Source organism: Cryptotermes secundus, unplaced genomic scaffold (genome assembly GCF_002891405.2).
Source record: "Cryptotermes secundus unplaced genomic scaffold, Csec_1.0 scaffold1379, whole genome shotgun sequence".
In the NCBI taxonomy this organism is placed as follows: domain Eukaryota; kingdom Metazoa; phylum Arthropoda; class Insecta; order Blattodea; family Kalotermitidae; genus Cryptotermes; species Cryptotermes secundus.
This window is the reverse complement of record NW_019718634.1, coordinates 339,139-353,317: the sequence shown is the minus strand read 5'-3', so window position 1 is coordinate 353,317 and position 14,179 is coordinate 339,139. Positions and strand designations below refer to the sequence as shown.

At 45.1% G+C, this 14,179-nt stretch overlaps 1 protein-coding gene across 1 annotated transcript in view; it reads right to left on the bottom strand.

Annotated features, from left to right (window-relative positions):
- The window catches only part of LOC111863406 (transcription factor SOX-8-like), a 52,316-nt gene that overhangs the window by 12,152 nt on the left and 25,985 nt on the right, over positions 1-14,179 (bottom strand). Inside the window, exons 2-4 of the mRNA XM_023849707.2 lie at positions 11,959-12,136; positions 2,175-2,262; positions 597-751 (exon numbers count right to left, since the gene is read on the bottom strand). Coding sequence (XP_023705475.1) covers positions 597-751; positions 2,175-2,262; positions 11,959-12,136 — 421 coding nt within the window. The remainder of the gene's footprint in view (positions 1-596; positions 752-2,174; positions 2,263-11,958; positions 12,137-14,179) is intronic.

Genomic DNA, 14,179 nt, shown 5'->3' with positions numbered 1-14,179 from the left:
TGTAAAGTACGGCCGGTGGGTAAGGCTGATAACCTCACCGCTATCTGTGAGCCGATTGTCTACAAATGTGGGAGCCTCGACGTCTCACAACCTTACAAGCCTCGACGGTCTGTTACAGGGAGAGCTTTATAGTTTGTATAGCCTAAACGTATTCACACATCACTTACTAAATTTTTTACAGAACAATTAGGCTTATTTTGGACTCTATCCATTGTCTGGTATATAGAAGACAAAAGAAAACACAACGTTTCGGAGACTGGATCTGTCTCCGTCCTCAGGTGGACGGGGCAGGATAAACATACTCAGTTGCGCCCGTTTGAAAGAGCGATTCTCAATCACTGGACCTAACGGGCCCAGCTGAGTATGTTTATCCTGTCCCATCCACCTGAGAACAGAGAGAGATCCAGTCTCCGAAACGTTGTGTTTTTTGTCTTCTCTATACCAGACGATGGACAGAGTCCAAAATAGGTCTAATTGTTCTGTACAACATACACCAACGTCAGAATTCTTTCAAGTTTACTAAATTTTAGTTTACAAATCAATAATTAAAATCAAGTAGCTTAAGTGCAAAATATTGAGGTGATGTTCTGCCTTACCGATGACACCGAGAAGGCGTAGGGTCTGGTCCAACTGTGGAAGACGATGAACTCACTCCGGAAGTGCCAGGTATGTCTCCATTATCCGTCAGGACGGAAGATGGCACACACCCTGCTGTCGATGATTTGGGCGGTTTTCGTCTGCGAGGTTGGTACTGAAAACGCAGTAGAGTTTAGTTTGGTAGACAACATCGGAAGCCGGGGGGAGCATTACGGGACACAGTTTTTTTTTCTCTCAGTAATTTCTTAATTTAAAATAAGAACGAAAACAGTTAACAATATTTACTTAGCGAAGTTTATGCTCTTTAACATGCATAAAGGTAAAGACAAAATTGTCCCCGGTAAAGGTATCCTTTTAACAGGCCGTGGAGGCCCATAGGGTTATGAGATGTAGAGACCTCACATTTTTTAGACAATCGGCTCACAGATGGCGGTGAGGTTGTCAACCTTACGCAACGGCCGCCCTTTACCCCAAAGAATATTCCTGGTACTCATTTCTGTTAGAGGCTAAGTCGGCCCCAGAGCCATAGTGCGGCTGGAAGGATTAGATCAATTGAAGAATCAAATGAAGTCACTGGGAATCGAACCTGCGACCTCTGCCTAACTAATTAAACACTACTCCATGAAGACGTATGAGGGAGTGGTGATACAGCTCCATGGACTCGACAATGGATGGAGATGAAACAGATGGGGAAACAGCTCACGGCACCCACTGTACAGGAGGGTTGGTGAACCCGAGAACCAGTTTGCCTGCGGCGTATAGACCCGTTGTATAATTGGTGACTCTGAGAACAGCAGCCGTTGTTTGGTAACGACCGCTAAACACGTCAGCAATAGCCGGGCTATCGCTAGGCAACTGCTCGGTAAACGGGTTCCCGCGCCAACAAATACGCATGCCACGGTCGAGGTATTGTTGAACTATAACAGTGGAAACGGTGTTTTCTATGTGGTTCTTGCCGAAATGTTATAAGCAGGGTCAGTCGAGTTCCGGAGTTGAGAGTTGGCAGTGCAAGTTCGGCAAGCGAGCCTAAGAAGGACCGTCAGAAGAATTCTGTGCGGGCGGCATGAGGGCGGGAAGCTGAAGGAACTCTACTGTTAGAACCCGTTGCTAGGGAACGGCTGTCGATACTGCAGGCTGGGGACGACTTAGTGTTAGAAGCAGTGATTTGTAAAGTTGTAGCTCCGAGTGGTGTGAATAAGTGATCAATAAATCAATTCACCAATCTACACCCCGTCTATAGTTACACTGCTAAAATCGTGACCGTAACATGATCCTATCAAGAATCGAAACCCGGACGTCCAGCCTCTAGTCCATCGCTATACCGACTGAGCTAACCCGGTACCGTAATTTAAAATTCAAAGAGAGACTCCAGCTTTTGAGAGTTGACAAGATTTCTGCACGGGCGGATGTGACGAGAGGGCCTCAGCGTGGGGAGCTGAAGAATCTCGTGGAACACGAGATCTCTTCGGTACGGTAACTTGATCGAGGCGTGACGTGCCCTCAGAGAATTTCTGTGCCCATTGCTTGTGTTAACCACGAAATGTAGGCCAGTTTGCGAGCCCTTAGCAGTCCCTCACCTTGTAGTCGGGGTGATCTTTCTTGTGAGCACTGCGCAGTCGCTCTGCCTCCTCTATGAATGGCTGTTTCTCCTCTTCACTCAGTATCCTGGAACAAAGTAACGTTATGAAGCCAGTGCTTATGAATGACGTATATTTCCGTCCAAGAAACACTCAGTTGGGCGAAGCACATATATGTACATACATGTTCATAAACGCTGCTTGCAGAAGTGCGCACGCGCATTTATTTCTTTCCAAAGTCGAGCTGTAAATGTAAAAAAAAAAAATGGCGAAGCTATCCCTGTAACTCGTCTGCTTACTAAAAACTTAAAAATCAGAATTTACAAACTATAATTTTGCCTGTGGTTCTGTATGGGTGTGAAACTTGGTCTCTGACATTAAGAGAGGAACATAGACTGAGGTTCTTTGAGAACAGGGTGTTGAGGAGAATATTTGGACCGAAGAGAGATGAAGTGACAGGAGGTTGGAGAAAACTGCATAATGAGGAGCTTCATAACTTGTACTCTTCACCAACTATAATTAGAATGATCAAGTCAAGGAGGATGAGATGAGCAGGGCATGTAGCACGAATGGGGGAGACGAGGAATGCGTATAGGATAATGGTGGGAAAGCCAGAAGGAAAGAGACCACTGGGAAGACCAAGGCGTACGTGGGTCGACAATATTAAAATGGATCTTACAGAGACAGGATGGGTCGTTATGGACTGGTTTGATCTGGCTCAGGATAAGGACCAGTGGAGGGCTCTTGTGAACAGGGCAATGAACCTTCGGGTTCCATAAAATGCTGGGAAGTTCTTGAGTAGCTGCACAACTGGCGGCTTCTCAAGAAGGGCTCAGCTCCATGGAGTTATTTATCCTTGTAACAGGCCTGGAGGCCCAGAGGTTTGTGAGACGTCGAGGCTCCCACATTTTCTAGACAATCTGCTCATAGATGGCGGTAAGGTTCTCAGCCTTACGCGCGGGCCGCCCTTTACTCCTCTGGAAGATTCCTGGTACTCCTTTCTGTTAGAGGCTGAGTCGACCCCAGGGCCATAGTGAGACTGGAAGGGTTAGGTTAATTGAAAAAGTCCATTGATCCCTATGGGAACGAGTCTGCGAGATTCCGGCTTGTAACGTAGTCTATGTTAGGCTGTATACAATAAAACTACCGCACGAAACAGAGCCCTTCGGTGAGAAGCTAACAGTCGCTCAGCTACTCAAGAAAGACTGCTTCATTACCGTGCTCAGGGCAGCCCTACACTGCACACTCTATATTCTGCGATGTGGCGCCAGTAAGTTGAAAGCCAACCGACGTTTCGGGGAAACATGTCGCCTTCATTCACGAAGAAGACCAGCAAGCAACCAGCATACTTCGATCATGAAGATGGAGGAAACATGTTCCTAGACCGCGCCATAGCTCAAGCGGTTAGTCGCTGGCTTCCCACCGCGGCGGCCCGGGTTCGATCCCGGGGTCTGGTCAAGTGGGATTTGTGGTGGACAAAGTGGCGCTGGGGCAGGTTTTCTCCGAGTACTTCAGTTTCCCCTGTCAATCTTCATTCCACCAATTGCTCCACAATCACCCTCACCCATCATCTGGGGCTGGTACAATAGGCCAGAAGTGGCCGCAGTACAAGGGACTTAGTCCCACCCCACTAGCAATAAAAAAAATATGTTCTTCCGAAACATCAGTTGACTTTCAAAGAACTTAACACGGCGCTATATCAAAACGCAACTTAATGTTGGGCTGAGAAAGTTGTATACTTCCAAGTGCACTGGACCGAACTAAATTATCCTTCTGCTTTGTGTATGCAAATAGTTTACATATATAAAAAGGAGTGTCCGGCTATTAATGAAAAGTTAAAAACAAAATTCAACTTTGAAAGTAATGTGGATCGTTTAAGCTATCTTATAAAAGAGGAATGGCTAAACATAATTGCTGTAACATGTGCAGTGTTTTGAAAACATCAAATGAGAAGGGGCAAAAGGAGAGGAAAGGAAGAAGAAGAAGAAGAAGAAGAAAAAGTTTGGTTTATTTGAGAAATGGCTGCATCCTGTCAAGTGGCAGACAGATAGAAGTAACACAAACATACACATTTTTAATGGCTTTACCTTCTGCGAAAACTAAAAGACATGGCCTGCAAGTCAATAATCGAAACGCATTTCTAAGCCAGTCGCTCTTGCCTTCTGCCCGATTTGTTCTTTTTAACTCCATTCTCTGTGAGTGTGCGCGCATTTTTATTTCCAGTTTCCTTGAAATATACAGAGCCGCCCCCTCTATTACTGTACAAGAACTTTAATCTCTAACAGACATGGCCCCCCACCCTCCTGCTCCTAAAACTCCCACGTGATTTTAAAATTTCTTATAAAATGATCAAAAATGTTCTTCTTTCCTTTCGTCTCCTCTGTCAAGGAGAGTGAGGTGGGCAGGGCATGTAGCACGAATGGGGGAGAAGACGAATGCATATAGGATATTGGTGGGAAAACCAGAAGGAAAGAGACCACTGGGAAGACCAAGGCGTAGGTGGGTGGACAATATTAAAATGGATCTTAAAGAAATTGGATGAGATGGATTGAATTGATCTGGCTCAGGATATGGTCCAGTGGAGGGCTCTTGTGAATACGGTAATGAACCTTCAGGTTCCATAAAATGCTGGTAAGTTCTTGAGTAGCTGCAGAATTGGCTTCTCCTCAAGAAGGGCTCAGCTCCCTAAGTAGGCGCGCCTTGTATACCCGCTGTACCTGTCTGTCCCACCTGGGAGCAAGCGATGGCCGCTCAGCTCTTGAAATCGCAGCGCCTGTAGTACACACTACCCCGCGCTACTGGAAAACTTGACAGGTGAACACACCGGTTCGCGAGTTGCACGTGACTTTCAAAACAACTTACATGTACGGCCATGTAACTGAATTATGCAGGACAGACAGAAGCAAACCTAAACCATATAAATCCATATATACGTGGCACTGGACAAGAAGCCAGGTGTAGGAAGTACAGGAGATTTGAACTTGCTGGCGGTCAGGCCTAAACCCTTCAGCTGTTAACTGCAGCTCCAGAGTAGTTACACAAGCTCTGTATATCTCATAGTAAGCACAGGGCCCACAGTGCGGATATACTCGTGCTGAAACTGAGGTGCAACAAACGTAGGGCTCCTTCGTCGAGGAAGCCCCATTTCGTAACACGTACACGTCTAGGAGAGAATAAAATTCTTGGTCATGGGTGCCGAGGAGACTCAAGAAAGAAATGACTGTGCTGGCGAGGACCAGACCGACCGTCAGTTAATTATTCGTGAGTTGCTGTGGCTGAGGACGGGGACAGTCCGGAAACCCAGAGGAACGGGAAAGTCGATCGTTGGAAGCCGTTACCAGACAACGACTGGTGAAGACAGAGCAGGCTATAAAATATTTAGTACGTGCTGTAGTAAACTGTAAATTGCGTGAATTAGCAATAGTGCTATAGTTACCTGTAGTTATGAATTGTGAGTATATGTGTTCAATAAATCCAATTACCAGTCTATAGTCACTCAATCACGTGATAATATGTTATTTATTTTTGTAGGTTACTTTACGACGCTGTGAGTACACAGACTGCATAGCGTAAAATGGTACGATGATGATGAATGGTGAAGTAAAAGGATCTGTAAGGAAACGGTACTGGCCAAATCTACATTTGCCTTGAACTGAGGACGACCAAGAAATTCGCTACCAGGGAGTCAGTTAATTAGTAAGATGGATCTCAGGGAAATAGGCTGTGAGGATGGGAGGTGGATGGAACTGGCTCAGGATCGTGTCCAGTGGCGGGCTTTGGTATTAGAAGTGTTGAACCTTCGGGTTCTGCTACCAGAGAATTAGTTAATTAGTAAGCGGCCTCCGTAGTCTAGAGGTAACGTTCCCACCTCATGACTCGTAGTACGCGGGTTCAAATACCCGGCGGAGGTCGTCGAATTTTTAAGGGCGGAAAATTTCAGGGAACAAGTCCTCCGGGAGGGACTTTAAGCCGTGGGTCCCGTGTCGTAGCTTTACGGCACGTAAAAGAACATCATATCTCCAAAGGAGGTCACTGAGCCAAATTAACGGACGTTTCCCGCCCAACAGCAGTCACTAATACCTCTGGTAGATGGGGGAAGCATTATAGATACCTCTCAGCTAGTAGAGCCGGTCTCGCTGGCTGGGCGGGACTGATGGTAAGCACCAGTACCGGTAGGATATAGAGACTGGTAGAAATCATAGAGGGAAGCACACTGGACCAATACAGGTCTAAGTGCATGGGGAAACCCACCCTCTCCAATAACTAACTAACTAACTAGTTAATTAGTAAGATGGATCTTAGGGAAATTGGCTGTGAGGATGGGAGGTGGATGGAACTGGCTCAGGATCGTGTCCAGCGGCGGGCCTTGGTATTAGCGGTGTTGAACCTTCGGGTTCTGCTGCCAGAGAGTGAGTTAATTAGTAAGATGGATCTCAGGGAAATGGGCTGTGAGGATGGGAGGTGGATGGAACTGGCTCAGGATCGTGTCCAGTGGCGGGCTTTGGTATTAGCGGGGTTGAACCTTCGCATTCTGCTACCAGAGAGTGAGTCGGCTATATGCAAAATGATATGAAGTTGTTTCGCTTTTGCGCGGTTTGCGTTGGCACGGGACTGGTCCCCAAATCACAGCAATTATCTGTTTTCCGTGTTGTTTATTGAGCTTTGTTACTCGCCGGCATCTGTCTGTAGCCGGCCATGATTTAGTGGCAAGTCGAAATCAAAGAACAGCCGACAGTCAAAACGTTTACAGTTGCCTACCTATATACAGCACAAGTTTACGGCTCCGAGGCGCTAACTGCAACCGCCTTGACAAGTGAAACCTCATCTGGAAACGTCCTATTAAAAATACACACCTTCGGATATGACTAATTCTGGTATTTCAGAGAATTTATACGTGAAGTGAGCATCATGTCAAAACGAAATTTGTATCGCTGGCCCTGCCAGACCTCATGCCGTTAGTTGCCGGCTTTCCACAGCGGCGGTCCAGGCTCGTTCCCAGGTCAAGTTAGGTGGGATTTGTGGACCAGGTTTTCTCCGACTATTCTGTCTTACGATTTCGTAGTTTTCCCCAGTTACTTTAGCCAGACGCCTGGTTAGGTCACCACCGTTTCCTTCCGAATCCTTCCCAATTCATGAGTGATAGTAACATTTGAGGCCGTGGCATATCTCAGGCTGCTACTCATCGACTTCCAACTCCTGCAGCCTCAGTTCGATCCCAGGTTGGGTCATGTGGGACTTGTGGCGGAGAAAGTGACAGTGGGGCAGGTTTTCTCCGTGTACTTCGGTTTCCCCTGCCAATTCTCGTTCATCCGACTGCTCCACACTCATTAATCACTCTTTCATGTGAGTAAATATATCGTCGTTAAATAAGCAGCTTAAAACAGATATGAGTTGGATTTGAGAACGGAGGTCAGGGTTCAGTCCTCACCTGTTATTCTTTACTTGCAGGGCGCATCGCGGCCCGAACCCTTTGCGTGTGTTACCTGACCTGCCGTCAGTACTTAGGCTTATATTACACAATTTTAATCCGTGCGGTAAGACTGAGTACACTCGATAGGCAGGTCTCTGGTGGGCCCAATGTACCAGCCCCAATGTCACTTTCTCCGCCGCAAGTCCCACATGACCTGACCTGGGATCGAACTGAGGCTGCAGCAGTTGGAAGCCGATGACTAACACCCTGAGCTACGTCATATAGCTTAGATGATATATCGTCATTAAATGCCCCGTAAAGAAACTTAAACTCGGCACAAGATGGATATGAGTGGTGAGCTTCACGCCCCAACCGCCTTAACTTCAGGGAAATAAGCTTCAGTATCCATTGAATAGGATTCTGGGTGGACCCTAGTGCCTGTATGAACGTTCCAGAGAAGAGAGAAATCTCTTTCCCTTGCCTGGGATCGAACCCCGGTCGTCCAGCCCCGTGATCGTCGCTATATCGACTGGGCTATCCCGGATCAAAAAGAAAAATGCGATATTCTTCACAAACAAATAAATAAAATTAACATAAACCAAAATAGTTTTGCCAGGTACATCGGGGCACGCAGTAGCGTAGTTGGCTAAGACACTACGCTACACACCGGAAGGTCGCGGGATCGAATCCCGATGAGGTCATTGGATTTTTCAATTTACCTAATATTTCCAGTCTCACTATGGCCCTGGGGTCGACTCAGCCTCTAACAGAAATGAGTACCAGGAATCTTCCTGGGGGTAAAGGGCGACCGGCGCGTAAGGCTGACTTTACCGACATCTGTGAGCCGATTGCGTAGAAAATGGGGAGCCTCGACGTCTCACAGCCCTATGGGCCCCCACGGCCTCACAGGGACAGCTTTACGTAGTGACTGAGGGCCGCAAGATCCAACAAAGACAACGGTGAACATTCCGAAACTGACTCCTTCACACAGGAACATTAAAGTTTAACAAAAAATTCCCCGTAATCTGAAATGTATTTGCAATGCAAATGAAAAGCAACATAAACCGTGTACTAATGGAAAGAAGTGACGCACGCCTTCCCGTCCACACTGGAGCTGTAAGCGCGCATGTTTGATTTACTAATTGGTTGCCAAAAGCGTCAGTCATTAACGTTGATGTCAGGAACTCACAGCTTGTTTCTAATTAGTAACAGGATGGTCCAATGACACGAGGAGGGGTTTCGAAGATAAATTTGACCCTGTACTTAATTAAGCCCAACGCCATGAAAAAGTATCTGTGCTTAATTAAACACCACGTCATAAAAACATGTGGAGGAGTGGAGGTAGAGCTCCACATATTTCTAACTTCAGCGGGAGTTAGAGGTCAGTATTCAACTTAACGACCCTGTTGCTTCGCTTCCGGGGAAACATGTGGAGGTAGAGCTCCACATATTTCTAACTTCAGCGGGAGTTAGAGGTCAGTATTCAACTTAACGACCCTGTTGCTTCGCTTCCGGGGAAACATGTGGAGGTAGAGCTCCACATATTTCTAACTTCAGCGGGAGTTAGAGGTCAGTATTCGACTTAACGACACTGTCGCTTCGCTTCCGGGGAAAGAGACGGCGTTATGCGTTACACAGACGGGATTCAAATCACAGCGGTACGCAAGTATCTTCTGCGATATAACGCCGTGTAGTCAGTTGTAAGTTATTCGACGTTTCGGAGGAACATGTCGCCTCCATCTTCAGGGTTGAAGAACAAGCAAAGCAAGAAAGCAGCGCTGGTTTCTTGCTATGCTTTTTCTTCTACCATGAAACTGCAGGCGATATTTACCTCCGAAACGTCGGTTGACTTACAATGGACTACACGGAGTTATACACTTCACGACTACCGCTGCGAGAACCTCAAATCCGTTATGTGAAGGAATGGGTCGTGGCCTAATTTGAAGTACAGTAAACCATTGTTAATCTGGTTACTGTTAATCCGGATGTCGGATAATCCGGATCGAAATATGAAAACTGGAAAAATCTGTTCACAGGTGAGTACATACTTTAAAAGACACGTGGGATTTAGGAGCAAGAGAACTTTCAGACTGTGTTGAGGGCAGCTGGAGAGACTGAAACCGCGCAAGGAAATATCCAAGATTGGCTTGAGCTGGCTGAAGGAGAACCTGGATTTCAGTTTCTGATAAGAAGAAATTTTTGCAGTGATATTTTTTATTTATTTTCATCGGCATTGCCTGCAGTATTAAAATTTCCGTTTATTTTTCTATTTTTTTTTTTTTGTCTTTTAGAACTAAATTTGCTTTATTAATCCGGATTGTCGGTTAATCTCGATGACCTCTCCCCCCCGCCCAATTACTCCGGATTAGAGAGGGTTTTCTGAAATATCGCGGAATATGACTGAAGGGATTACGGAGAACCCATGAAAACTTTTGATAGCATCTAGCAGGGCCGAAGTTTCAACCCGGGACTTTCCGAATACAAAGCACAAAGCAGAGTTGAAAACTCGACTGTGTCGCAGGTTGGGTTTATTACAAACAAGCTTTTGTATGAAATTAGTAACCAGTACTTATTCATATCAATAACTGATCAACAAATACAAGCCTATACCACCAATTCTTAAAGGTTCGCAGTGTCAAATTGAGCAATCCATGAAGACCTCTGGGAGGATGTTGATAATACCCACATTATTGCAAACAAACTTCATATTTCTCTTGAAACCCTCCAACGTCAATAAATTCATATGCATAAATTTTAAACTGATGAAATAATCTCAAAGTAGAAACAATTTCTTTTAACTCTTACTAACGGAAGTTCCCCTTTTTTCAACGGCGTTACTATGTTTCATATTGCAGAGTTTGTTTATGTGGAAAGCACTTCTGTATCGGATCCCTTGTGTTTCGCCACCCAAAATAGTCATCATTCTCACAATTATACCAGTGAAGTTCTACTTTTCACACCGGAAGTTCCGTTTGGCTTTCGCCGCTTGTACCGGTCACCTCGACAAGAGTCGCAGTGTGAAGAGGTACAGTCTGTCTGAAACATCTTGGAGGGCACGTCACACGTTCAGTAGCCAACCTTACGGAAGGAAAGTCCCTGTCTCTTCAACAAGATCTCCGGTATGGGGATTCTGGTTTCCATCCTGTTGTAACATGTATGGGTGACTTATAGGACGGGGTTTAGTTTTGGATGATTGGATTTATTACACCTTATACATTCACAACTCCGGACTACATGCAATGCAGCACTATAGCTGATCTACACACTTTACAGTTCACCGTCACACACGCATTAGGGTTCTCAGTCTTCACTAGTCGTATCCTAGCAACGGATTTACAACAGTCTCACTGTCACTCTAAATCACACATAAAGACTTATCTGCACAGCCTAATCACTTTCTTGCCTTTATTCTGCAACTAACAACTCGGAAGGCTCGACTCAGTTCAACTCCAGGCGTATATCTCAACAGGCTGGCCTTTCGAAGAAGAAGCTCTATTGAACTCTTCTTTATAAGCATTTTGCACGGACTCCATGGAAAACACCATCTTCCATTGTCCCTTATTGCTTTAGGCGTGTTTACCGCACCATTGTAAACAACGGTCGCGGCGCGAATTACATAGAAAACAATCTCTCTATTGCCGAGGCGTATTTACCGCGGGCACGTGTTTGCCGTGTCGTTGCCTAGCAGTGGGTATACGCGTCCAGTATGTTGAAAATAGAATTCAATGGTTTTCTGCTTATGATATTATTATCTACGTTACTATCTGATAAAAACGCTTTCTCAAATATATTTTAGACAGAGTACAATGCCCGTATTTGCAATCAATATTAATTATGGAAATATTATTTTAGTTACGACTAGAAATGAGAAACTTCTTCTTCCTTGTTCACCCGACAAGCATGATGTGACTTTTGGCTATCGCCGAAGACAAGAGATTTGGGAGAACGAAATTGCCATGAGCGTACAGTTAGGGATGATTTCGAGTTGGTCACATTGGAGCAAAACATACAGAACAACAGAGAAAGGAGCACAGGGCTCAGTGATATGAATGTTTTTGACAGTGAGTGTCCTCAGGTTCTGTCAAACGGCATGGCAGTGACAGGAAGTTTCTTTGGCGTGTTCTCAATAACGCGTTTGCAACAATAGGAGTCTCTGGATTGTTTTCATTGTTATTGTATATTTATGAGGGAGTGCCCTGAGGGCTGAGTAAAGGCACAGTTCTGACGCAGTGGAGGCTGCTGTAATGTGTTTCCTGTGAGGTACGAACTGAATTCATATATATGATTTTGAAGGAACTCAGTCCTTCTCTCTCTTCAATGCCCGGAGTGCTAACTAAGTAAAGGCACAGTTCTGACGTAGTGAAGGCTGCTTACCTCCAGAGTTTGCCCAGCGTCTTGCTGAGCTCGGCGTTATGCAGCTGCGGGTACTGGTCGGCCAGTTTCCTCCTCGCCGCCTGCGCCCACACCATGAAGGCGTTCATGGGTCGCTTGATGTGCTGTTTTCGCTTCGCTGTCGATTTCTGCGTTACCGGAAGTAACGTCCAGTCATAACCTGTGAGAATAAAATAGTTCCTGTTACTTATTATCAGAGCCCGGATTTTGATGACCTGAAAATATTTAAAAAATGACCTATAAATGACCGGAAAAATCCAGAAAAATGACCTAAAGGAGAAAAGAAAGAACACTTCGCTTACACGTTATTCATATTTCAGAAAACATATGAAGAAAAATTCCCTAAAATGGCCAAAAACGACAAGAAATACCCTTAAAAGTCCAAAAATTTACCAAAAAATGACCTTAAACCTAATAATGTCAAAAAATGACAAAAAATACGTATAAAATTTACATTTCTGTAACCAGAAGCTCATATCCGAGATTTATATATTTAAAAACATCGCATAGGATACGAGGAAGAAAAGATGACATGTCATCAAAATCCGGCCCTGCTTATTATAAACCACATACGTCTAAACTGGGATAGTACCTCGATCCCTTCCTAATCCTTATCAATTCACCATCCTACCATTCGATCACCTGTAGTCCGGTTATTGGCAGTCATTAATTCACTACAAAGACCAACCGGTTAATGCTGTTTAGGGAAACAGTCGCTGTTTACTGTGAGAACCATACGGAACACACAGATACAAGTCAAAGTCAAAGTCACATTGCGATTGACGGTCAGTCAGTCTGTCTGTCTTGGTGTCGAGCCCCGACTGGGGCTCATGATCAGATTTCTTTTTCGTTAATGAAAGTTACTGTCCTGTTCATTTGGGGCGCCCTCTCTGACGAGAGGTCGGGTCTGTCATTTTTCAGTCATAGTCTGTGTTAGTAAGTCCATTGTCAGTAGTTACATATATTTACAATCTAAACTTAATTCCTATTCCTATGTACAATATATACAAGGCCTCTGTCAATCCAGGCTTGGTACAGCAGATTATGCCCTATTTCTACTAGTATTCGCTACCACAGTAGCCTAGTCACTTGAACGGTAGTATGCCTGATCGCCGCCAAGTTTAAGCCTCTTATACTTTCTGTGTCTGGCTTCGCCTTGTCCGATGTTGCGAACATTCTCATTATCATGATTTTGTATGACTTCTGCTTGTTGCCTGCATAATTTTGTTATAAAGTCATATACGTACGGGATTTTAAATGCCATGTGCAATTCGCGGACCAGTGTGCGTCTTGGAAAATTGCCAGTGGTGCGGAGAATCTTGTTTTGCAGGCGCTGCAATTTCACTAGATGAGTGTCTGCCGTAAACTCCCAGGCGGGACTAGCATAAGTCATTACAGATCTAATGAGAGCTTTGTGGAGGGTCATTTTAATGTTAGCGCTCAATCGCTCACTTTTGAATAGGGAATACACCCTAATGAATGTTCTGAAGTACTTGGCTTCGGTCATTTCTATGTGTAATCTCCATGTAACTCTCTTATCGAAGATTACATCTAGATATTTTGCACTATTTACAAATGGAACATTTGGTCTCTTTAAAGTGAGACAAGACTCAGGCGGTCGACGACTACGAGAGAAGTAGACCCCCTGACTCTTATCTTCATTAATTTTAATATTCCAGCGCTCACACCAGGTCTCCATTGAGCTGAGACCGCGCTGGAGTTTTCTAACAATAAAACCCTCCTCCCCCTCGTTGGTGGCTCCACCTAATCGTGGTGAGGGGGTTTGAGTATGCCAATGACCCTGAGAGCTATACCAGCGGTAGCGTAGCTACTGGCAGCCCTTGCTGGACAGGTCAAAGGGTAGGCATCAGACGAAGAGAGACACCAAAAACTGATGCCGGAAGCAGCGTCATCAGCAGCGACTTGAAGCACAGAGTAAATAATGCTCGAGATGGTTCAAGTTCGTATAGCAACAGGCGTGACCAGAGTGGTTTGAACGGCTGTTGTACTGCGATGTGGAAAGCAAATGGAAAAACTACCACATTATCACTTTTCCTGGATAGTCTCTTTCCAAAACCAGAGATACCATGTATGCGAGATATTTCATTTGAAGGAGAAAGCTCTAGATCGCATCAAGTGGAGGAACTGTTTTGGAAGAGACTGTGGACCTGTCGTCTTGACAGATTACTGATGAATGAATGAA